Here is a 25,932-nt window from a genome sequence, read left to right on the forward strand (position 1 = left end):
TACATGTTTAATGTTATAATCTTGCCCAAAAACTATATATCTGTTTCATTTTTGTAAAGTATCAATTTCCCCAATATTATTAAAGCTGACAAACTATTGAAATGGAAATGCTCTCGTCTTCCACAACACAAGTAGCAATTTTATAAGAAAAACCTACAGCAACACTCGTCAGTTGTTTTAACCTGAGCATTTGGCCTACTTAGAGTAGCAGCTTTTTTTTTTTTCTTTCCCCATCACGCATGCTCACACCCACACATTCTTGCACACACACAGTACAAGCACACACTTCCAGACACCGGTAGGCCACGTTGTGCTTCCCAGGTACTTCAGCAAAGTGGGAAGCAGTGTAGCTAATAACTTAACTACACTAAAGGTACACAAGCAAACACCTTAAGGCAACCACTGCAGTGGGGGGTTGAAGTTGCAGTGGTGAGTTTCTGTTGTAACAAAATGGGCTGTACACAGCACATATACATGCCTCTTTAACCCTCCAAAACAGTGTGATTTTTTTTTTTTTTATTTTGTGCAAATTTCTAAACCTTCTACCATTTAAGGCAAAGAGTTTACATTAACAAGAAAGGTCAGAAAACAGCCTTATGTTTATCCAAAAGCATTTGGATTTGCTACAATATTTTCTTAAAATGTGCACAACTTCATAGTAGAGGTACTGGGTCCCCAGCATCTACTGATAAAATTATTTCAACGGACAAACAAAAGTCTTGAAGAAAAGAAGGGACCAGAAAAAGCAGCTTCAAATATGCATAAGCAACATCAACAACAACAAAAGTAGTTAACTTAAGTCTGCTAATACTGAAACTTCTGTAATGCAAAACTTTTATACTAATTTTTAGAATCTTAGAGCAACTAATCTTAAGTTTTAAATAAATAAGCTTCAGTTCATTCACACGTCCTGTTCGAAGCAGATACTAGTGCCATAACTCTGCTTGCCGTTGGTCAAATTCCCCTATTAGTCTCTTAATATGAGACAGCTTGTTGTGGAGATACTCGCATCTGTACTTCTCTTCATAGTAGTTGGGGCTAGACTGTAAAGATAAGATAAAAAGAAAATTAGGGCATGAAAACATTTCTGCAGAGTTTAGTATTTCATGTCCTTTGCTTAAAAATAGCCTTAAGCCAGTCTCAGTGATTACTACCTCCCACAAACCTGGTGTTACACATACCTGTTTTATCTTTCGATACTCTTCTAAGACTTCCTCGTGAAGGATCTTCAAGAAAAAAAACATGAAGACAATATGAAGAACATTTCACTACTACCAGAAAATGTAAGTTTATGTAAAATACTAAAAATACACTCAGTTTTACTCAAGATATTTTCTTATCCATGTCCCACCACTCTCCTGCATTACAGAAATAACCTCCCAACCCCCTGTATCACCCAAGATCTGCAATTAAACCCGTCAATAGGCAACAAAAGGAGCATGTGTTTGAAGATTCCCTCTGAGAAGTTGCTCACGCTGCTGCGCGTTCACAGACAGCTCAAACAGGTGGAGTCGGAGAGCTGAACAACTTTTTGCACGGTTTTGTCAAGCTACAGGTATCAGAGCGAGCCCATGCAGGGTCTGAGCATATATGCAAATTCTGCAAGGCTTGCCTTTGTCTGATTGAGCAGTACCAGGGATTTTAAAAGACTCCTTCTGCTCACAAACACATTTGCAATCTGGCCAAAAACTAAATAAATTCAACCAAAAATCCTCAGCGAGCACACAGAATTAAAGAATTCTGATATTGAACATGTGGAATTTGTATGTCCAAATCAGAGAAGCCCAGGCTGGAAAGCCAGAATATCACGATTTTAGTACCCTTCCCTGCTAAAATTGTAGCTAGGATCAGCCACCTGGAAGATGAGTAAGCTGTGGTTGTAGGTTTAGTTAAGTGTATAAAATCACAGGAAATAGAGGGTCAGGAAAGCCTTGGGATTATGGCCGCTGGTTTACACACGCTTCTGATCTTCTCCCCCATCTGTGTAAGAGCACCCCCTCACCTCGCCAGGATGCTGAGGCGGTCAGCAAAGTCTGAGTCAGTCTGGTACCTCCAGCAATGCCACCAGTTACTCAGCCTCAGACTTTGAACCTGGCAAGCCTTTTAAAACCACATCAATATAATTTAAGAGATAAATATTCTGAAGAGCCTGCCTGTGCTGAAAATGTGGACTTTTGGATGGGATAACAGGGAGACAAAACACAGCCTTCACAGTTTTATCCTTCCTTACCTGGTATTCTTTGGACCCTGGAGAAAGAAGCTTCCGTTGTGCATCAAGCTTCATGAATCTCCTGGTGATACTCTCCATTCGAGCATACAAGTTCCTGTATTCATCATACTCTGCATTGAAGTCATCCTTGTAACTCTGGCGTTGCTCATATGAGACTATAGCTATGTATTTTCTAATGGAAAAATAAACACACATGCAATTTCACACCAAGGACATTTCATAGTCAATATCAAGCATAGACACCCAAGCTTTAAGTCAGTTAACTATGTGACTGACTGCTTCTACATGCAAGCACAAGTACTCCAAGAGAATGTATGTAGGTAATTATGGAAGTCTACCATATTTTTGTGACAGTTATTTGCTGATATTTTACTTTTTAGAGTTTTTATTCAAAAGCTGTGCAAAAAAAAGTGTAGCATACTTAGAAAACATTAGCAATCATTCAATACAGAAGGACCAATAAACGCATCAGCTTCAGTAAGAGAAGAGAAACTGCTAGATAATAATCTTTGTCTATGAAGGGACAGGTTAATTAAGTCATATTTATTTTGAAGATTTATTTTCATTACATTTTTGGAAGGGACTGCATTTATGGAGTTGGATGCAGTTAGGTTTTTGGCTACATTTATGCCTATTTAACAGCAAAGCATAGTTAATGATAAAATTTGATTATTTTAGCGAACACCAGTTCCATTGTTGTCCATTCAATAAAGGCAGTTGCAATACAGCAACAACAACAAACTGCAGAGAAGTCTGAAACTAAAAACAGCCCATCACATCACCTCCTAAGAAGGGCAAAACCCACAAATGCTTAAAGCCACTGATGCGATTGAAACTTTCTTCATTCCCCTCCCCCTCAAATCAATGTGAGCAGATTTAACAAGTTCATTATACAAATCCAAGATGAAGTGGCAATGCGAGTAATAGATACCATTTCCCACTGCTGCCACACCAATACTTCTGGTCCTCCTAGCCTAAAGACCTGGTTCTCTTTGGATGACATAGGCACCTCCACATGGGGACAAATCATTCAAACCACCCTTACCTTAACTTTAACCAGCAGTAAAAATTTAACCAGTTGAAAGCCTGTACCAACACAGAGGCCAGATGCACCTGATTAGAGTGCTAGATGGTTTTTAAAAGAAAACTAAAGACGCCCTTCAACATTTTGGAAGGTACCTGTGAAGCAATAGTATGGATTACTGACTTACGCACAGTTACATCCTACAGCAAGAGTCCCAGCACAGGACAAGAGCCCAGCAAAGCCCTTGCAACGTTAAGAGTGTGGAGGGAAGAAATGAGAGTAGAAGAGGGGAGAAACATAAATCTGTTTTGTTTCTCTAGCTTTTGCATAGATTTTGCTTTAAAAAGTTTACTCTCAATCTTTATATTAAGATGGAAAGTATCTTTCTGCTACAGCTGTGATTATATTCATGAATTATGTAGCACTTAGAGACAGGAAGAGAAGCTGGAATAAACTATCAAAGTCCTTTAAACTGCATCCAACTGCAGGTGCTCTCAGGTTTCAATCTTTCTGTAATGATCAGGCAGATGTCTGAAACAGCACGACCTAATTTTTTTCCAGGACACTGTGGCCAGTAGATTATCTGCGAGATTGTTCCAGAGGTTGCTCCTTTCACAGAGAATTCTTCATTAAAGTTTTTACTCCCAGTCAGAACTAAACCAAGTTTATGAGATCTTGCATGAAGGATTTTGGTTACTTTTTAAACTTTTAGCAATGGCTATTGGCATCCAACTTCAATATTAGATTACACCAAATAACCATATACCTTACTTCTTCATATCACTGCCCTCAGCTCGTTGGGAAGCAGACAGTGAAGAGCTGAACCTGTTCGTTTTCACCCAGAAGAGGTTGGGAATGAAATGTAGGTTTGAGTTGTCAGCCTAACAACACATGAAGCACTATACTGCTTCCATGCAGGGCCGGACTTGCTTTCGGTCGTTCCATGGAGCACCGCTTACTGTATTAAATATGATGCAGGGTGCTACCATGCCATCTGCTTTAAGCAGACGGAAGATGCACCAAAGCTGAAGCGCTACGGGGAGGCCCGACCACCCTTGCTGACGTTAATCCTCTGGCAGAAGTTGGTGAACCTGGCAATTCACAGCGTTTGAACAGACGGACACACTTCTCCCTCCCCTCCCACACTGCAAACACGACATGGGGGCTCAGCGCCACTGCTATAGCTGACGCTGCGCAATCGCACTGATAGAAGTGTCAGGCTCATCCTGGCTTTACCTATCATGGTGCTTATGTCAGCTCTGAGCACTGAAGGCCCATCAAAACCTTCTCAAACTCATCCTTCCAACTCAGGAAAAAGCTTTAGATTGCTCCCCACTGTGCCCATTCCCCCACAAAAAAACCCATTTTATTAGAAATTCAGGTTGCACTGACCAAGTTATTCCAGTTATTCCACTACAGCCTCCTTCAACTTTCGCATTTTTAAAAAAAGATCACCAATAAAACAGTGGGAAAAAAGCTCAGGCGCTGGGCATTTGCAGAAGCTATTTCTCTGGTTTACAACAGTAGAGAAAAATCCTCCTGACAGAAAAGTTTAAATATCCAAAAAAATTATTTAGGCAACCAAACGAATCTGTTATTACAGCCACTTCATTTTAAAGCAAGTTCTTTAATACTTGTCACGGATGAAAAATTTTTTTTTATAGCAGGTAAATTTTAACTTTTGGGCATGTTAATCTGATGCATGACAACTTGCTAAGGAGCCAAAAGTAAACTTACTTATAAAATTAAACTGTAATTTTATACAGTGCAATATGCCAGTCATTGTAGGTATGTAACATTTCACATGCAGGTTTAATGCATTTTTATCTTGCTTTGTCATCAAAAATAAGCAGCTAAAATTTAAAATCTGAATTGAGGTTTTTCTATTTTCTCTAGCTCTTTGGTCTGCAAGTCTATGGTGAAATTGGATATTTTGCTGTAGCTTCAAGTTAGTTGGTGGCCATCAAGGCTTTAGAAATAACTTTGATGGTTAACTCCTGTTAGCTCATATAAAGACTTTGCAAGGCTGGACTTTAAAGTCTCCCCTCCCCACCTTTCCAGCTTAGATGAACTAATCAGTGAAAACACAGGAAAGATGTTCAATTTTACATATTCAGTATTTCAGCACTCAGCTTTCCTCCTGTAGTGCCTCACCTCTAAAACGAAAACAGCACATGTTCATATTCCTTTTTCATTTTGTTCTTGAAGAAGGATGAAATTAAATGTTTTAAGTCTTCTAAAGTATATTTAATATATTTCTTCAATATAATTCTTCAATATAATTCTTTTTAATTCTTCTTTAATATAATTCTTTTTAACACTTCTTTTCCCCCACGATAATTAAGGGACAACCTCAGAGTTTAAAACTTGCAGGTACTCAAATAAGGCACCTGGGTGACTTAAAGGAACTTGTCATTATTCTAAAATTACATTTTGGTAAATTTTCAATTTTGTAGCTAAAGGAGAGTTTTTATAGGTGATTTTTCAACTGCTTCAATGAATGTCAAGAGACTTAATCATTTACTCACATGAAGTAGTCTGGTTGTTCACTCGTTGATGAAGGATGATCTGTGGAGGCAGTGCAAGTTTCTTCAACTCCTAGAGAAAAGCAGAATTTTGACACTTGTGATAAACAAATTTTTAATACAGCCAAACAATACCAACCTGATGAGCTTGAAAAAATCCTTTAGAATTTTATTCTGACAGTAAATTAGTTGGAATAAGCTCTATAAGTTAATAATAGGGCTCATATGACCTTCTCCACTGTAGGCAGTACTGGGGTTTAGAATGAGGGCACGCTACTTCTACAGTTTCTATGCTACTGCAGTATTAACTCAAGGTCAGCTTTTCTTATTTGAAAACATGATGTGGCATCTGCATAGTAATTCAAGTCATGCAGCAACAGATATAGATGCACAAAAGATGACAGCTTGAGATATATATATATATATATACACACACACATACACACTCACAATCCAAGGGGAAATGGTTAGTGACCTGCTACACCACTTAGACACCCACAAGTCTGTGGGACCGGATGGGATCCACCCAAGGGTATGGAGGGAGCTGGTGGAAGTGCTCACCAAGCCACTTTCCATCATCTACCAGCAGTCCTGGCCAACTGGGGAGGTCCCAGCGGGCTGGAGGTTAGTGAATGTGACACCCATCTTCAGGAAGGGCCAGAACGAGGATCCGGGGAGCTACAGGCCTGTTAGCCTGACCTCGGTGTTGGGGAAGGTTGTGGAGCAGATCATCTTCAGTGCCATCACGTGGCAGGCACAGGACAACCAGGCGATCAGGCCCAGCCAGCATGGGTTTATGAAAGGCAGGTTCTGCCTGACTGACCTGATCTCCTCTGACAAGGTGACCCACTTAGTGGACGAGGGAAAGGCTGTGGCTATAGTCTACCTGGACTTCAGTAAAGCCTTTGACACCGTTTCCCACAGCATTCTCCTGGAGGAACTGACCGCTCATGGCTTGGACGGGTGCACTCTTTGCTGGGTAAAAAACTGGCTGGATGGCCGGGCCCAGAGGGTTGTGGTGAATGGAGTTAAATCCAGTTGGCGGCCGGTCACAAGTGGTGTTCCCCAGGGCTCGGTACTGGGGCCGGTCTTGTTTAATATCTTTATCAATGATCTGGATAAGGGGATTTAGTGCTCCCTCACTAAGTTTGCAGAGGACACCAAGTTGGGCAGGACTGTTGATCTGCTGGAGGGTCGGAAGGCTCTGCAGAGGGATCTGGACAGGCTGGATCCATGGGCCCAGGCCAACTGTATGAGGTTCAACAAGGCCGAGTGCCGGGTCCTGCACTTGGGTCACAACAACCCCATGCAATGCTACAGGCTTGGGGAGGAGTGGCTGGAAAGCTGCCGGTGGAAAAGGACCTGGGGGTGCTGGTCGACAGCCGGCTGAATATGAGCCAGCAGTGTGCCCAGGTGGCCAAGAAGGCCAACGGCATCCTGGCCTGTATCAGAAATGGTGTGGCCAGCAGGAGTAGGGAGGTGATCGTGCCCCTGTACTCGGCGCTGGTGAGGCCACACCTCGAATGCTGTGTTCGGTTTTGGGCCCCTCACTGCAAGAAGGACATTGAGGTGCTGGAGCGTGTCCAGAGAAGGGCGACGGAGCTGGTGAGGGGTCTGGAGCACAAGTCTGATGAGGAGCGGCTGAGGGAACTGGGGTTGTTCAGTCTGGAGAAGAGGAGGCTGAGGGGAGACCTCATCGCTCTCTACAACTGCCTGAAAGGGGGTTGTGGTGAGGTGGGTGTTGGTCTCTTCTCCCAAGTGACAGGACAAGATGAAATGGCCACAAGTTGCGCCAGGGGAGGTTCAGGCTGGATATTAGGAAAAACTTCTTCACTGCAAGGGGTTGTCAGACCCTGGAACAGGCTGCCCAGGGAGGTGGTTGAGTCTCCATCCCTGAAGGGATTTAAAAGACGTTTGGATGAGGCACTTAGGGTCATCATTTAGTCCTGGACTTAGCAGGGTTAGGTTTACAGTTGGATTTGATGATCTTAAAGGTCTTTTCCAACCTAAATCATTCTGTGATTCTACATCAACATCCAGGTTCCAGCAAGAAACAAGATTAGAAAGCTGAAGTTCTTTTCATGCCATGTTTTTATCCCTCCTTCCCTGCCAATTACAGATATCCAAAGTTAAGATTTAATTTCGGCACGCTTCTAAGCAGGAAAGTTAATAGCATTATATATGGGTTACTGGCATTTAGGCTTCAGTAACCTGCAACAAAGACTTGCTCCTCATTAATGTAGAAATACTGGGTTCAAACGTTATTTATACTTGTAAATTGCTCTTTTGCTCTTTTAAATGGCATTACGAAAGCACGGTACACTTAATCTCTAATCCCTGTTTTTAAAGGAATATTTCAGGAGCCCCTTATCTTTTTGATAGATAAGAAAAACAGCTGCTGTAAGGAAAACTTAGTTGGACCAGGAAGGAACACTCAGTATCTTGGCAATCTCTCTGCTTTTCATTTGGGGTTTTGTGGCAAGCTTAACACACAAACCTTTATATTCATTACTATTTTACATTGCCACTGTTTAAACACAGTATTTCTGCTAAAGCTCAACCATTCTTGCCAACTCTAAGGTATCTGAGTTTTAAGTCATGGGGAGAGAAAAGAGCTATCATGCAATGTTCTACTCAGTTATTTTGCTTTTAATATTAAAATTATTATGTGGTATAGCAGGAGTATAAAAAGAAGTGTAAAAGTGGCAACAAAATTTGAGAAATCCAAACAGTAATATTCATAGTCACAGAGCGTACAATACAACTTATGTGAATAGTTTTGCTGTGAGCATTTAATTTCCAAAAATTCAAGTGCATTTGCTGACATGGCTCGGACCATTTGAAAGCTTCAATGTAAGCACCAACATGAAACATAGTACAGATTTTTTCCTTCCCCAGCTGTTCAGAATTTTGTTACTGGCTTCCAGAGAAAGATGCTCACATGTTTATAAATTCAAGTATGAATGTTTTCAAAGCACTACACAGTGCCCACATGGCTCGGGAGTATGTCCAGGGTAAATGTGAAAAGACCATCTCACACCACCCTTATCTACAAGCACAACACCACTTCAAAGAGGCACCCTGTGTACTCTAAAGATGCCTCCGGACTGTGACGGGAAAGGGCTAAACCTGACTTCTAATTTGCTAGTCAAACCTCTGAAATTAGACAACACACAGATTTAACAAAGGAACTGAACTCTGCCTGGTTTGGGTTTTGTGTGTGTATTAAGAAATCAAGTATTCTTTGTGCGTTTCTGTTTAGCTTTTCAATGCCATTTTAAGTGTGTACCATTTCTACATCTTTTGAAGTCTTAAGTTCTACAGCTAGGACAGAGAGGAGCTTACAGCACAGTTCAAACCAAAACTCTAGTAAACCACATGCCAGTTTATATAGGTTTTAGACTTTCCATGAAAAGGCAGTGTTCAATGAAGCTTGCTTTGTGATACATGATCAAATACATTTATGTCTGATCCATGTGTTTCAGTAAACTAGTATGCAATAAGTATGTGTGACAGGTTTTTACTTCCCGTGTGCAGACTTTAAAACTCGTTGTTGGAAAAAGTGGAGTAAGTTTCAGTGAACTGTCAGTTTACTGGAAATAAAACAAAAAAAAAAATCCATTCCTTGTGTTTTTCTAGTACCTAACTCTTCCCTGTAACCAGTTTCTGCCCAACAGCAATCCATTTCAGATTTCTTTGTTCTAATGATTTTTGTACTACAGAGTGAGAATTCTTAAAAATCAACCTAATTTTAGCTAAGGTTCCAGCAGAACAAGTCTAGCTTCTGCTTTTTGTTGTCGGGTTTTTTTAAATTAATAGTTACCCTGTAATGCAATGGCAGAAAAAAAATACTGATTCTTCAAGATCATAAAGCAGGGATAATAGCAAGGCACTTAATATACAGCAAGTGAAAAACCAGACCATTTGTGTTTCCAGTCCCTGGTTCTACTGGTGCCTTTTCGCCACAGTCACCCATATAGTAGTTAGGAAAAGCAGCGTATTAATACCTTCACCTGAATCCAAATGGGAGAATTTTTTCAGCTTGGCAGTCTCTTCTTTTCTGAGATCTTTCTCCTCCTCAGTCACACTCGTAGTGTCCTGCATTTTGTTTTTGTCCTTCTCCTTATGCTCTTTTACCTTCTTGGGCTTTTGGTGCAACACTGCATGCTTCTCGCCTGCGGACTTGGGAGGCTCCACCTGCACCAGGGCAGGAGCTGGGATTCCCAGAGGAGTCTGAGAGGTATATTTTTGTTGCTGGTCCTCATAGGTGTTACTCCTATTTTGACTGAAGCTGTCCACTGGCAGGTCTTGTGTCCCCCGCCCCTCAGGGGTGCTGGGGGAGCTGGAGCTGGCAGTTTGAGGAGGGTTGGAAGTGGGAAGGAGTGTGGGAGGCAGCAGCAGAGGAGCAGGAGTAGAGGCAGCTGTTGGGGGGGGAGGCGGCAGAGGGGCGGCAGCAGCTTTCTCGCTGGAGGCAGGCAAGTGGCCACTGAACGATGGCTGGACTCGACTGGTCAGGTGAGATATCCTCTGCTTTTTGTTCCGAGGATCGATAAAATCAGAATTCAAAAGCCGTTTCTGTAATAATGAAAAAAAAATTTTTGAAATCAGAATTAAGTTTTGCTCCCATTCTGAAAAAGGAACATTTCTGAACAGGCAATTGTTGAAAACACATCTTACTTATCTAAAAATAGTTGTCAAACAAAGAAGTGCTGCAGCTAAATACATGGTTTATTTCATTCTTAGTTTCTAATCTTATGATTTAGCAAGTTGCTCTTTAAATCTACAGCTAAAAGGCTTTGGGAGAAAGACTCTGTCTTCAGCAGCCCTATCAAAGGCTTCACCAAAACGAGGAGGTCAGGTTGATATTGTTTAGGTACCGATTTCTGTTCAGACATACTGGGTTAAGAGTCAGCTTTTGCTGTCACACAGCCACGCGATTTACTAAAGCAGCCCCGAGAAGCACGCAGCAGTATGCATACAGTGCGAGAAGTGCAAAGCTGATAATAATAGGTAAACCCCCCAGTTTTGCTACAGTTGTCGTTCCAGCTGTTCTCCAGCTGAAATGCTGGTGCACATCCTCTTCTCTAGCAAGCATACACTGCTCACGTTGATGTACAAGCAGTCCAGGAGGGCCAGGCATGGCTCTGTGCCACCCTGTTGAAATAAACCCAGACTCTGTGTGCACAGAGGCAGGTCCCTGGGACCTGCACCATTTCACCTTCTGACTGGAAGAAAGTTAGGGAAAAACGGAGGTGTGACCTCCCTCCACTATTTAAACATAAATATCTCAGTAGTGAAAGACTTTCCATACTTCCCACCTTATTGCTGTACACACACAAGCTCTTGTCTTCTTCAGATTTCAACTGCATTTACTGAAGTGCAGTTTTAGTTACAGAAAGTATCAAACTCTTCCTTAAAGTAATGCCTTTTACACAGAATTTTACAAGCTTCTTGTAAAAGGGTTTGCATTGTCTTCTTCTATTAGTAAGATGACAGGACATATGCATTTTAAGTCTGAAAAGGCTGGGGGAAGGCAGATGTACTACCTGCTGATTCAGATCTGCCTTTTCACACTTGAGCTACCCTGAATCAAAATGAATGCTTAAATGATGCCTATAGGGACAAAAAAAAAAGTATTCCTCTGAGTGGATCAATACTGTAATTTGTCCTTATTCTAGACTTTCCTAAGCTTTCTATTTAAGCAGCAGCATATGTTTGTGCATATTTTATGTATTATAACTACATATCACAAAGAGCCTTGAACACATGCAACCATGTAATAAAAATATATGTATATCTTGTCTTTAGAAGACCTTCCTTGGCACCAAGATAAACAAGTTATGTGGCAATACAAAACAGTTTTAAGTATTTAACCAGAAAGTAGAGGGTTGTGTAACAATAATGGGTAACAAGAAGTTCAGGCGAGTTTAGGCTTCTGCAAGGTCAATGTGCTACGGATGGACAGGTACAATTTAGGCCAATGTGTTGGCTGTTCAAACATGACAGGGGTGGTCTCTGTCAGAGATCTAGGTTTATTTACAAAATACTGTGTAGACAGGAATTGGTTTTTTTCTGAATGTTTGAATAAAAATTCTGAAATATAGAACACTAAATATAGCAACCCTTAAGCTATGTGACCATAAGTTTTTTGCACTCTTTGATAGTGTGACCACCTTTAAAAAAATATAGTAATCCAATTAGAAATAAATGCTTCTGTTTTTCAGGTGTTACAGACAATATTAGTGCTTCACATCACAGCTTTTACACCCACATAAAGTATGATAAATCTTAATACACTGTAAATAATGTAAAAAAAAAAATACAAAATACCTGAGAAGTTGATGGAGCATCTTTATTAGAAGTTACAGGAGATTCCAAATGGCTGGTGCTGGTGGCATTCTGAGATGAATTTAATTTTCTGTAAGGATGACCCAACATTTCAGGTTACAAGGCAAAAACGTCTGTGTCATAGTTCTTTCATAATAGGGAAGACAAACATTCATTTCCCAGAAAAAGTTTTTTAAATGGCTATTTTCCTTCCCCTAGAGACTGAACTTACCTAGAAAGTATTAACTCCAATGACTGTTTATCTATTTCATTGTATCCAGGCCAATCTTTCTGAATTTCTTTAAATACATAATCCTTCAGAGTGTAAGAATTATCCTTTGGATTCAGGTTGGCTACCTACAGGCAGACATTTAAGAAAATAAGTGTTCATTATACCTCAATGCAAACTACAGAAATAAGATTGGTACTGCAAAGCTAAATCAAAGCTGAAAACGAAATCACACACCAGTTTTCCAGGCTTTTTAACTGTGAAGATCAAAGTAGCTCTCATATAATGAGCACCAATTTTTAAAAATGTGGTCAATTTGGGATGTAGAAATTTGGATGTAAAAAAATCCCAAACTGCTGCAAGATGTATGAAACATACTCTACAAAAACCTTTCTCTGCACCAGGTATCTGTTTTTTTGTCTTTAATACAGCATTGAGAATCAAGGTAAACTACATCAAAACTTTAAATCTTCACTGCATGAAATACATTAAAAAGCCTAGTTTTTATTTATTTTTCTTTAAGAACCAAAGAACACTATCTCCACATACAAATTCAGAGTTGTTCAACTTCAGGAGGACACCTGCTGTTCTTTTGTTTTACACAGCTATACTGCGATGGCAGAGCACAGACCATGCCTGGAACAATGCGTGTTTCCCATCCTCACATTAACGACCATAGTACGTCGTCATATGTCTTGACAAACAGAATTGCTTTTCTTTCTCAAGTGCCCAAGCCATAGGAAATTATAGCTTTCTCCTGAACAATCATACGCAATAACCTAACTGCCACTAAACTTCTTTTAGTACAAAGACAGGTTATTAATCTATCCTATTAATTTTAAGCCATATTGAAGCTTTACCAATTGGGAAAAAAGTAACTGTACACAGCATATCTAACAAGTTATATTTTGAAAACAAGATTTAGTGCTAAAATGGTTAAGGAGAGGAGTACAGGCCCAGATGCACTCTTCATTTTGCAGACACAGGGTCCATTACAGCAAACCATTGTCGTGAGAAGGTCATGTGCATGCCTTTGAAAATAAAATGTGTTTCAATCTTCCTTAAAAAAAGACAAAGTATACTCAAAAAGTTAAAGTGAGCTAGTAAACCTTTGAGACCATTGACACCTAAAGTGCTGTTTTAGACTTCATCACCTGACATCTGTTCAGAGTTTTAGAGAAAACCTCAAAGAAAACCAGTCTTGTCAATTTGCCTGATACAAAATGCTGAATCACTCATCAACACATCACTACTACTTTTTGCAACTTTGCCTATTTTTCCTCCAAAACATGATAGATAAATACCGCTAATTTGTGTGCGTGGGCATGTCTGTCTGCCCCCAGCTTAAAAAAATTTAACAGTAACAAAGATACCCAGAAACAGTAATTCACTTGTTACAAACAGAATTAAAGTTCTATTCTAAGAGATGCAAATCTGTGCATATTAGATCTTAGCAAGTTCAGGCTGCTGATTTTAGATTTGTACCCAAAAACCCCCTCATTATGAAGCTAAGAAAAACGTGAGCAAGGCTTTTCAGGGTGTAGTGCTGCTAATGTGAGCATTTCTGAATGCAAACCAGTACCTTGAGGTAGTTCACACAACATACAGGAAACAGACTCCAAGAAAGTCTCCCTAAACATTGTCAAGCATAATGGGACAGGAGAAAACTTTTGCGCCTTTTATCCTCTAGGGAGCTGAGATTTTAGAATTTTGTAATCACTTTAAAGTATAAATTGACTACTTCACTTCATATGTAAGAAGATGGCTTTTGTTAAACTGTGTGTGTCTTCAGGGTAAAAAAAAACTACCATTGCACTGGGCAAAGAAAGCATCAACACTTAACATATTCAAGGAATGAGTTTTTAAAATTCAGTGTAGGATCAACCAAAGCTGTGTAAATGTTGAAATTTACTCACTTATCCAAAACAAAGTTTCCAAACCACTTTTTTCCTAGATATAAAGGAAATAGTCCTACTTTACATATTAATACATGCATAATTCAGCCACAGTCTATGGGTACAGGGAGTATTTAAAAAAATAAGGGAGGGGCCACTGCATCTTATGATACTTTAAGAAGGCTTTTCTGAACTGTTTTAGTAGAAAATTGGTAAGTGACTCTCCTGAACACACAGCTTAGAAGTTTCACCTATACAACATTTTAGGCTTACTGATAATTTTGATGGATATGACAAAGAAATCACGTGGAACTTAACTCAAACGAGCACTGGAAAAGCTACTGAATTAAAAAAGGTTTCAAGTAAGATAAAGACACAATCCACACGACAGCAAAGAAACACTATGCTTAAAAACAGAGCACCACCTTTTTCATCTATGATTTGGCTGGAACACCCTTCACTGGACTGCAATTCTAACAGATCCCAAGAGAAGCCAAATACCATTCGCAGGGCACCAACTATGTTCAAATGAAATACTAACCTCTGCAATTACCAAACTTCTCTCCTCATAACTCACAAGAAATATCAAATACTATGACAAACTATTTCATACCATCGAGAGAATGCATGGTCAGTTTCTCTCAATTAAGCAGTTAAGCAGTCCAAGTAAAAGAGGGTGGAAAAAATGAAGACACTAGGAGCAACAAAGCTGGAAATAGTTAGTTATTGCCTGCCATTCTAGCAAAACAAAACACTCCCCCAATTTTTTTTAATATTTCTTTCCTTTCCTCATGTTGACTTACAGTTTCGGGCATCTGTACAAAGTTCATTGAAAAACTTAAACAAGGAGCATTATGTAAGTTGTTTATTATTCTCTAATTCAAATACAGGACCAACACACTTCAAAATTATGATTAAAAGAATAGCAGGAGGGAAAAAGTGCTGGCACAAACCCCATCATCTCACCTGCTGAAGGATAGTCCCAAGGGAATTCTTATCCTTTTGGTTGACACCATCTCTCTGCAAGCGAGCAAGTAACTCTGGTTTCTTGTAACTCTTCAGTGCCAGTAAGTGAATCACCCTGTCCCTGTACGGTCGCTGAGAAACAGCGTTGTGTGTGTGAGTCCTCCGTATTGTGTTTGCAGGGTTCATGGGTGTCGATCTCTTCCTCTCTGGCACAGCATCTGGAATGCTTTGTGGTGCTCTTCTGACCTGTACTCTTTTTCCTAAAGTAAGGATAAAAAAAACACAGGAAAAAAAAAGTGACATGGGAGCTTGGGAGCAGACAAGAAAGTTGATTTAAAAGAATTTACTAAGCTGGATAAACTCTAAAAACAGTACTTAATTAGCATTCCAAGATCTGTAAGAATATACAGGTAGTAAAGATGCATTGAGCTAGGCATTAACAAAGAAATATTCAATATAAAAAAATCTGGTAAGAGTGTGATACTGTTAGGAAGACTTTACCAATTATTTAAATAGATGGTGCTTCTATTATTTTTCCAATTTATAAGCTCAAGCACTGAATACCCAAAATCAGGCATATTTTTTAGAAGAGTACTCTAAAGAGTGATGAAAAGGTCTTCCACATAATTAAAAGACTCCCCATTAATGCCTAGGGAGACCAAGTCTACACAATTAATTGCATCACTGCTTAAAGAAACTACCAATCCTTGGTGTCAATCACTTGAGTTACTGTAAGTTACACCACATGTTAAGCTGAAGTATTCCCCTCTTATTAAATAAGCCCAGGTTTGTGAGAAACAGTACACCAAAAATTTAACAGTTCTTGGGACCAAGGCCAGAGAAGTTTTAAAACATGGCCTGCACATCATTTTGGATCAAACTCTACGAAAAGACTTGTTTCTCAACTGGAGGAACAATGCAAATGTTTGCAAGCAATGCATTCAGAATTTAAAAATAACACCACCCAAAGTGAATCTCAGTTTTCCAGAAGACGACCCAAATTCCTCTACTTTGTGTTTTTAAATAGCATTTGCTATCGGACAGAAAAAAAAAGATTTATCAGAGTATTACAGAAAATCATTGTTGTAAACATTGTTTGCAATCCAACAGAGGATGTGGCACAACCTAGGCATTTTTCTGAAACCAACAACTCATGTTTGGTACATGAGGGAGACTTAATGAGCATTGGTGAGAAAATCTGGAGCTTGCTCTCTTCTATCAGACACACAGAGACTGAGCTGTGCTTACATACCGCTTGTCCTGAGGAATAGCAAAAATGTGTTTCCATTTTGCAGTGGAGGCCAAACCTTTATAACCTTTCCATGCTGCATGTTCCCTGGACTTTGCACTTCTGGTTTTCAAGAACAAACCCAATCGTGCAAACACACACGGTTACATTTTTAGAACAGTATGAACTTGCCAGTTGTTTACTGAACGCATAACAAAAGTTTTGACAAGTCAATGTAGATACACAAACCCCCACACAGCAGATAGTGTAAGCAGCATTCAAACAAAACACCTTCCGAAGTCATGTCTCTGAATCACTTAAAAAAAATAATTAACTGAACACATAACCACGCATTAACATCATTAACAACCCCAGTTCCTAATCTGCACTGCATGAAGCATGTTGCAAAGCCACCCCCGTGCCCTACCAGCAACTAGACCTGTCCTACCTGAGCTTCTCGGTGCCAGTCTAAAACAAAAGTATCCTCAAACACAGTAATTGTCCTACTGCCAGTCTTCAGACCCCATTTATTTAGTGTTAAATATTCACTTAAGTTCTATTTAAACAACTAACAAGAATCACACAGATCATTCACATGTACAACAGAACTTCCCCAGTGAGAAGTTTTGAAATAGATGAAAATGGCTCCTCTCACATTGCCATTAAAGAGCGGTTTAGACAATACAGGGGAAGCAGTTCCAACTCCGTGTCCTGGCATTAACCCGTGTCCAGCTCCCTTAGCGTCAATGCCACACACATTTAGTTTTCTGTCTCCAAAAAGCCATGACGATGTTGGCTTAAAATGCTCTGCAGCAAGTTGAGGCAGAGCAAGCATTGCACCATCACTGCCAGGGACGTCCGTGCTGGCAGAGGACTGCAGCCAAAGCCAAGTGACAGCCTGTTTTGCTTCATGAAGATGGATGTACGTGGTTCAGCTCGCTGCTACGGCCAGGACTGCCACTGCCTGGCCCACTGAGTGCCTATAAGGTGGGTGCTCACCTTGGTTCTATCTGCAGCCCGCTCCAGGCTCCTCAGGGAAACGGTACTCAGAACAGTTTAATAATGAATGATACCACCTAAACGCTTTTTGCTTTGTGGAAAACGATGAAATCCGTGGGAAGATGCCAAGATTACCTTACTTTAACTTTTTTTTTAAAAAAAGTTAAAACAGTGGCAACAGTTGCTTATTAATGACCAAGACTTAAAATAAAGAAAATTTAATCAGCATTAGCAAGTGTGAAAAGCAAAGGTTTTCATATTAAGCTTATGAATTTGTATATGACACTTCCTCAATGTTAATCTTTTTAGATTACAAATTAAGGTCTTTTAGATTACAAATTAAGGTTAATGGTTTAGCACAGTATTTAGGTATTCAAAAGTGCTGTTACAAAAACAAAACATTAGCTACTAAACCAGAGAATTTAAGTGCATGGGGTGGTAAAACCCGTCACCTCAAAGGTCAAAATTTCAGCCAGACAAGCAATATGGGAACAAGGAAGGACTGGCAGGCTTTCTGGGGGAAAAAAAGGCTAATGTCTGAGTGCAGCAACAGGAGGCTGCAAATCTGTAATGTGAGGGTGAGTTACCTACACCCGAGACTTCTGAACACACCACCTTTCCCAAGAATACACTGAAAAGATGAATTACTGAATTTGAAAACTTACAGACATCTAGTAGAAAATGAAATACAACCATACCTAAAAATGGTCCACCAGGTTTAATAACCTTTGCACTTCGATTGCGCGACTCCTCTTCTGCCTGGGTCATGCGCTCTCTGGTCGTCAGATAGGAATCACTTGTCGCACATACTGTAATTTTATTCTGTATTAATCCCAGGCAACTGAGTTGCGAGGCTCCAGAACTATAAAAACATTGAAAAAGGTTGAGCCCAAGCACTAGTTCAGGTTCAAAAGTATGGTTGTATCAGGAAATTTGAAACCTGTCTTAACAGGTGAAGAAAAACGTTTTCCAGTTCTGACAGCTAGCTAGGGCGTAAATGCCCTTCACATTGTCTCTACACATCCAAATTGTATCGGTTTTATCTGTCGGTATAATTACATTTCCTCACATAACCGTATCTGAGGCAGACTCGGGGCAGCGTTGGTGGCTGTACTGGTCAGTGCTGCAATGACAGCTACAGCGACAACTCAGGCAGTTACACTGGCACCCTCATGGCGGGCAGCTCCCACCCCAGAGGCTTTCCAGCGGCCACCCGGCTCTCAGCTCAGCACACGTCTCCTCTCCTCCGCCTGGAGCGGCCCATGGCGGCCCCAGGCCCTGCGAGGCCCCGGGCGGGCACGCCAGGCTGCCCTCGAGGGCTGCGCACGGCCTGCGCCCCCGCCCTCCCCTCATCGTCCTTTCAAAGACGTCCGCCCTCCTCGTCGCCCGCCCTGTGCGTTTGACAGCGCTGAGGAGCGCTTGCGCTTCACCCGCCTGCTCCTCTGAGGGTTCATGTTTGAGAAGAGGCACTTAGAGCAAACCCCACACGAGGGGAAGGACGGCGAGGACTCCTGGATGGCATCAGGGCAGGCGCTGGGCTTCAGGCGGCGTTTTTGGAGGAGGCCGGCCCTCCATGGTCAGCCCGAATGCGCTCCGGCAGCGCGCTGCGCCCAGGCAGGAGGGCACCTCGACTGACTTAACAGCAGCTTCGTCTAAACTGGCCTCACCATCACCGCTCTTAAGTACGCTCTGCGGCACCCGCCATTGCAACAGCGCTGACCAGAGAAAGGGCACCGGCTTTAGCTAACTCAAAACGCTTCAACCACACTAACCTCCCCACCAAGGCTCCAAGAAGAAGGGTCAAGAATCTCGTGTCTCAACTTACTATGTTGTTTCTGAAAGTCACCAAGCTGGACCAAGCCACTGGCCAATAGTCCAAGATGATACAGCTACAGTTTTGTCCACAGCCTAGAGCTATGTATTGATTCCTTGCTCCGAAATCAGCACATTTACAATAGAAAAAAGGTCCTTCTGGCCATCAGCTTTTACCCGTTGCCCATTTCCTTCAATGTCGCTGCCTTTATGCACTTTTTCACCACAGGAGCGGCCGAGCGCTGACCGAGATGCCGTGCAATCCCCCTCCTCAGGCTGCGTATTTTCAAAACCCAAGTCAGTTTTGAAGCTAGACCTGCCTCAAGCGCAGACGTGGACTAGCCACCCTGCAGAGGTCCTTTCTGGTTTTATTTTTTTTTTTAAATGACTCTGCATGTAACACCACAGAAGTTTTGCATTAACTTTGCAGGCACTTTGCACAAACCGAGAGCTGGCTACAAGGACCTCGCAAAAGCTAGTCTGAATTAGATTTTGAAGTAGAGTAGTAAAACCAAATTAAAACTACCTAGGTGTGTTATTCAGAGTTATTCAGAGCTAAAGCAGCCTAAGTTTAATTTTACTTATAAAATGAATCCAGTTTAATTGAGCTGAAGGTGCTCCCTCCCAAAGAAGAAAGTGTCCTCAGAGATGCTCGGGAGAGCTAAGTCAGAACTGGAGGCAGGATCTCTCACCCCCGGCATGCACTCCTGCCGCTTGCTTTCGGCCAGCCTCCGCAGCTGTCTGGCCCCTTTCAGGTAGGGTTTAATAAAAAAAAACAAAAAACCAAAACCCACACTGCCCCAGGCTCCCCCAGGTCTGCCACTAAACCATTCGGCTTTTTGCCAATCCCGTCAGTTCAGTGAGTTCACTGAAAGGCTGTATTGTAGCAGGAGACCTAACGCAAGGGGAGAAGGAGGAGGATGAGAATGCTGAGACATCTCCTGTTAGGCAGAGAGCTATTAAATCAGCTCAACTTCTTATTGCTCCCAAAACCTGCTATCTATACAAATCTCTGTTTCAAAATTGAAGCTCTCCTGTAACCGAGAACCTGAGCAGTGCCTTTTGGAGACGTGTGTCAGTGTGCCTGTTTGCTATCAGCTTCCCAGATCAATACACAAACTCTGCCTGCGATGTCCTAGTTAATCAAATGGGACACACAGTTACTCAACACCACTGGACTACATAGATTACTATGCTGAACTTAATATTCCAGAAGCTGAAGCAAACTTAATGTAAAACCACAGTATTTTCTTGCCTTTTCAGTAGACGTTAACACATTTCACTTTGACTCAAAGGACGAGGACAGGGTGCCGCTGTATTACGTTTGGGTTCTGAAACACCATGGTCATGCAATTATGGATAAGGTCACTGATTTATGTGGTTCTTAAAATAAGACAACTATCCATCATGACCAGCATGCTAGCATGCTGCCAGCCATAATCATATTTACATATGGTTGTAGAATGGATCTGGTCCAGCCTGGACGATGCTGAACTCCAAATGCTTTTAAAAATAGCACTAAGAGGTGAGAAAGTACTCAAAAGGTTACTTTAAGAGCAAAACCAAAAAGAATTCCAGGTAAAAGCAAGTATTTATAATTAGCAAGAAATCATGCTATTGCTAGGAATTAACTTTCTACTGCAGCTCATCACTAGGAGCACACTTCTATTAAAGGTTTTCGCTATATGCTCAAAGCCACAGAATCTACTTAAATTTGCCATGAAAGAAAACGTTAAGTAAAACTTACCTTGAGTCTGTTTGCTGGACACAGTCAAAGCTTCCCTGAGGATTATCTTTGCCAACATCTGACAAGTAGAAGTTAAATGTATGCACTTCATTTGGCACATCAACTTTGGGAATTTTAATAAGCTAAAAGGAAAAAAAAAGTTTTTACATAAACTTCAATCTACACTCCTTTGCTTGCGATTAACTAGGACCGTAATTTTAAATGAGGAACTGTATTTCAGAAGTTTTGATGGTTTCAGTCACATCACTAAAAAGGCTGCTTTGGCACAATTCTCCCTCTGAAAGCAGCGCTGGTTACGTATCTGTCACAGTGGTAACTGCACGGGAAAAGCTACAGTCGCTCAGCCTGTAATTCAGCAAAGCATTCAAGTAGCAAGCCATCCTTTCTCATTTAGTGAAATTAATGTGCATGTGCTTAACTTTAAATGGAAGTGCCTGAGTATAATCAAATGGACCGAAGCTCAACTAACAAAACAGACGAGAGCGATTTGCACAGACCACATCAGACACTGCCCTGACTTCGAGATTTATTCGGTCCTAATGAAGCACATACGGGAGTTGGCTCCAAGAAGAAAAAAAAAAACCCAGCAACATCCAAATTACAAGAGTAAAACTTCTTAAACTGTAAAAGATGAATTTCAGCTCCAACAGGGGCTAAAAGCCTCTTTCTTTTACTCAGCTCTAGATGCAATTATTTGCATAAATGTGAAATGTAAATAGTTTGTAAGTTTAGTCAGATGTAACAAAACAATTTCCTTGGCTGAACTAATCATTTAGTACAGAACGTGCTGCATTCTGCCGGAGCTTAAAACTGTAAATATGAGAAATCATTAAAATGTTTATTGGCATAAGCACATTTTAAAATGTGCTGCTGTACAAAACAATACTGAAGCACAAACAACTACTGCCATCCAACTACTTTATTCTGAAGACAAAATTAGATTGCAGTAAATCTAAAAAGCTGTTCTTCTGAAATTTGCTTGAATTTTTAATGGAATTTTAAATTAAACTGACAAAGAAAGGTATTTAAAAGCAATATTCAACAGTCTCTTAGAAATCTTTCTCTCACTATTTTCCTTGTGAGATTGGCCAGTCTTCACAAATGTCAATGTCATTTGCACAAAGCGCTACTACAAAACCACTCCGCTACCATTTATATTTTAATTATCACTACTGGCAGAGCTTACCAACAGCTTGGGACAGTGACTGGACATGAAGGAGAAAGACAAGTCACCTGAACACCATATTCTTTTACTTAAGCTTAAAGTACTAGTGTGCTTAAAAGAAGTCTGTGCCTTTTATGTAACAATGGAAATAAATCAGGTAAGTTACCAAACGCATTGGATTATACATGCAGCTTTACCTTTTAATGATTATGAGGGTTAACCGTCAACCTAAGAAGATCACAGGGGCAAAATGACACTAAAATTGATCTCCATTCTATCAAATTAACTACCACTGATTGAATGTTTCAGCATACTGGTTTTACTATAAATACAGCAGGTGTGTATGTACGAATTGGACAATTTGAATTCAACCCACTGTAGAAGAGGTAGTGTTTTTCAGCCTGATATACTTTTTGGAAAACCAAAAAATACATAGTACAATCAATCTAAGACTGGCCCTCAAGGAGTACAGCCGAGCAGAGGGAAGTAGGTAACTGTTGCCATGTATGCTTGGAGTTCATTCTCAAAGCTTATTTTGAGCAAATCCTTATTTTCCGTTGATCAGCCTAAAGAATGAATGTGCACGCAATCACCTTAAACATTAGGAATTTCTGTACCCAAATATTTATATTTAAAGTTCTGGAAGAATTGCCATGGCTATTAAATCACAGAGTGGCTCAATGTGTTTTGATGCAATAACATGAAGACAGAAGCTGTCCTTAGAGCACATTTAAAACCACATTTGGTGCTGTTCCACTCTCTTCAGTGAGGTCTTATTTTTCCTAAATATTGAAAAAGACACTGATAAAGTACGGAGAAAAACAAGCCTGCCTCCTTCAGCCAGATGCCTATGAAGCTTAGGACCGACAATTATTTCCCAGGAGCAAACTCAAATGGGAACACTGAATATTTTAAAACTTCCCCCGCACGCACATACAAACTCTGTAAGAAAGACACTGATGATGATGAGGCAACCAACTACTGCAACCACTGTGACAGGTTTCTTTGCATGAGCAAAGAAAAGGTCTAGAAATTTACTTTCATTCTCAAATTTTTAGAATGTGTTTTTCACAAACTTCAGAACTAGGTGACCGTTCCTCAGGCATTCATTAATTTGGATAAAGAGAACACAAGAATGAGGGGAGGGCAATATTTCTCTGCTAGAAGATTTCACAAGTGGCACTGCAACTAACCTGAGAATAAAAATCTAACTCTTTCATCCTCAGTTCCAAAGTTTTATTGTTTAATCTGTAATGCATCAGACACGAGCCTTTCCTTTTTGTGAACTTTTTTTTGGACCCGTTCAGAATATCCACACAGCCAAAAGCTTCGTCCCTTGAATAAGCAAATTTAGTGAAGTCTGCCGTAATTCATATAACCCAGTTTAACAAACTTGGGACAAGCTCTGAGGGAAAAAATGCATTTAAGTTATAGTAAATGCAATTAAATCAGAGAACCCTATTTCCCCTATTATGGTTCAAAAGTGAAAGCCCAAAGATTTATGAAATGGAATGAAGAATAATTATTGAATCTGCAGGTTGTCAAAGCTGGCAGGGACAAAATGCATGAGGATGGAGCTAAAATTCAAAGCAGTCTTGAAAAACCATAAAAGAGGCTGTGCAAGGTACCTCATTTTGAAGTGAAAACTCAACACAGGGCAGCAGCTGTACAGAAAACAATCTGTAGGTTACAGCTGAACATCCATTCGCCCAATCAATACTGGGATGCACCAACGCAACTACAGCAACAAGGAACGGCAGGTTGAACTGCAGGATGATGACGGCAGACTTGCACAGGGGAGCTGCTGCTCTTGATCCACTTTCTGGCTCGCCAGAGGTTTCCACCACGGTTTCCCCCTCCCACCACCACGTCGCACACCACTGCTCCAGGGAAGCACGATGCTTTAGCAGCCAGCCACGCAACACAAATCCCAGCCCCCGTGCACTGCCCTCTACCAAATGCCACCCACCAGCTTTGACCTGAAGAGATTTCAAGGCTCCCTCCTTGCTTCCTTGCAAAGATTATCTCATCCCCTGACAAATCAAGTAAACTTATCTTGCAGAGGCACACTTCTAAAGCATGGGGCTCTTGCTAGGCAATATGCAGTCTAGAAAGTATTCCTAGGATATTAACACATTTTCAGCAACCTAGAGAAAGCCATACTCGAATGGGATAAACTTACTGACAACACCTAGGTTTGCAAAAACTGCTGTCATCTAAAACCCTTAAGATCAAGTTTTACTGCTGTTGACATATTTGCCATTTCTTTCTGCATCTTGCAAGACAAAATAACACTTTGAAGTAATTTATAGACACAGCAACTTCTGCAAATGAGCCTCCAGTCTTGAATAAACAGTCCCGGTTTTACACTGTAAATTTATACTATGTGGTTCTGAAAAGTTCAATAGGCAGTTAAAGGATTTTTGGCTTAATCACTATTAAGATACTCCATTCAGCTTGAGATAAGGATAGTGGCAAAAAGTTTATTTTTCCTATTTGAGCGATGCTTGCAGAAGGTAGTCAAGGAGCCTTTATTAAGAAAGTACTCATTGCAACCACATCAATCCATAATAGAAAGTAAACTTCTGTTCGCAGCAGGAAGCAGCACTGCAAGCCCGTTGTCAGCATGTTTGAGAGAAGATGCTTTTGATTTGGTTTCAACCTTCCAAGTATATAGAGCATCCTGGCTGGTACATGGCGTGCAATACACTGAAAATGAATTTCCTATATTCTCTCACAGCAAAGAGGGAGATTTCTGAACAGCAAATACCCACCATTATTTATAGCTGATTTACACCCTTCTTCCAGAAATAGCGAAATCCTTGCCACAGTCCTTCATTAGATCTACTGTATCCTTACCAGCGGCCAACCAAACAGGGCAATGAAAGGAGACAAGAAAGCCCTGAAGAGAAGCTGCGTGTTTGCACGCCCTACCCAAAGAGTCACCCCGGTCATGTCCAGGCAAGGGAAGAGGCCACCTTAAAAGCAGGTGTATACGAACACAGTTCACAACAATCTCTTCCCCTGATTTAGGCACCATCCTAATAAAGTGAACCATGCACCTCTCCCCTAACATTGCCCAACTTCAAATGTGTTAACTAACTGGTCTGAGTCAGTAAGTCCGTAGCCGATATACTTCCCAGAATATGTACTAGGACAGGAAGGTAGGGCACCATTTTTCTCCTCACACGCCCAAACATGTTTGCCCTTGCACATACTTCTTTCTCCGTTTACATGAGAAGCCCGACACATGAAATACTCTCTCCACCACCAGAAGATGCATCCACACGGGCAGCTGCGCGAAGCCTCGTACAGCTCCCCCATACATCCCACCCAACACGTGCAGCCCTCACTGCTCTTCCCGCTGCCGCTTTGCCACTCAGCAGCCTTCAGGCAAGTGACCCAGTTTCAGCTAACACCCAGCTCAGGTCTTAATACCTGTCTTAGCTGCTACCTTCTAGCTAAGCCCACGACTGATAACCACTCGAAGAATATCACTGGTCTGTTTTGTAAGATAACATAGATAAGTTGTGATGGACGAGGATTTACAAAGTGGTAAATAACACCCACTCATGCCTAGAAGTCTTAGCATCCCTGCGATGCTATCAGTATCACCCACATGTGCTTCTCCTGCAAGGCCAGGAAACAGTATCGGGGGAATGCAGGCACTGAAGGGAAAAAAAACCCAAGATGCACCTAAGGCACAGACAGATGAACACTCCACAGTCTTCCCCACTGGGCTTGACCAAATTTTCTGCTCTGTAGTGACCCGCTGTTTGTTTCAA

General features: G+C 41.0%; 1 protein-coding gene across 1 annotated transcript in view; it reads right to left on the bottom strand.

The window, feature by feature from the left end:
• Window positions 1-926: 926 nt before the first annotated feature.
• The window catches only part of ELL2 (elongation factor for RNA polymerase II 2), a 43,715-nt gene continuing 18,709 nt past the window's right edge, over window positions 927-25,932 (bottom strand). Inside the window, exons 3-12 of the mRNA XM_059834077.1 lie at window positions 20,983-21,104; window positions 18,122-18,285; window positions 15,197-15,456; window positions 12,339-12,463; window positions 12,110-12,197; window positions 9,787-10,354; window positions 5,783-5,852; window positions 2,231-2,402; window positions 1,182-1,226; window positions 927-1,043 (exon numbers count right to left, since the gene is read on the bottom strand). Of these exons, the coding sequence (XP_059690060.1) occupies window positions 927-1,043; window positions 1,182-1,226; window positions 2,231-2,402; window positions 5,783-5,852; window positions 9,787-10,354; window positions 12,110-12,197; window positions 12,339-12,463; window positions 15,197-15,456; window positions 18,122-18,285; window positions 20,983-21,104 (1,731 nt within the window). The remainder of the gene's footprint in view (window positions 1,044-1,181; window positions 1,227-2,230; window positions 2,403-5,782; window positions 5,853-9,786; window positions 10,355-12,109; window positions 12,198-12,338; window positions 12,464-15,196; window positions 15,457-18,121; window positions 18,286-20,982; window positions 21,105-25,932) is intronic.

The sequence above is a fragment of the Gavia stellata genome, chromosome Z (genome assembly GCF_030936135.1).
Source record: "Gavia stellata isolate bGavSte3 chromosome Z, bGavSte3.hap2, whole genome shotgun sequence".
NCBI lineage: Eukaryota > Metazoa > Chordata > Aves > Gaviiformes > Gaviidae > Gavia > Gavia stellata.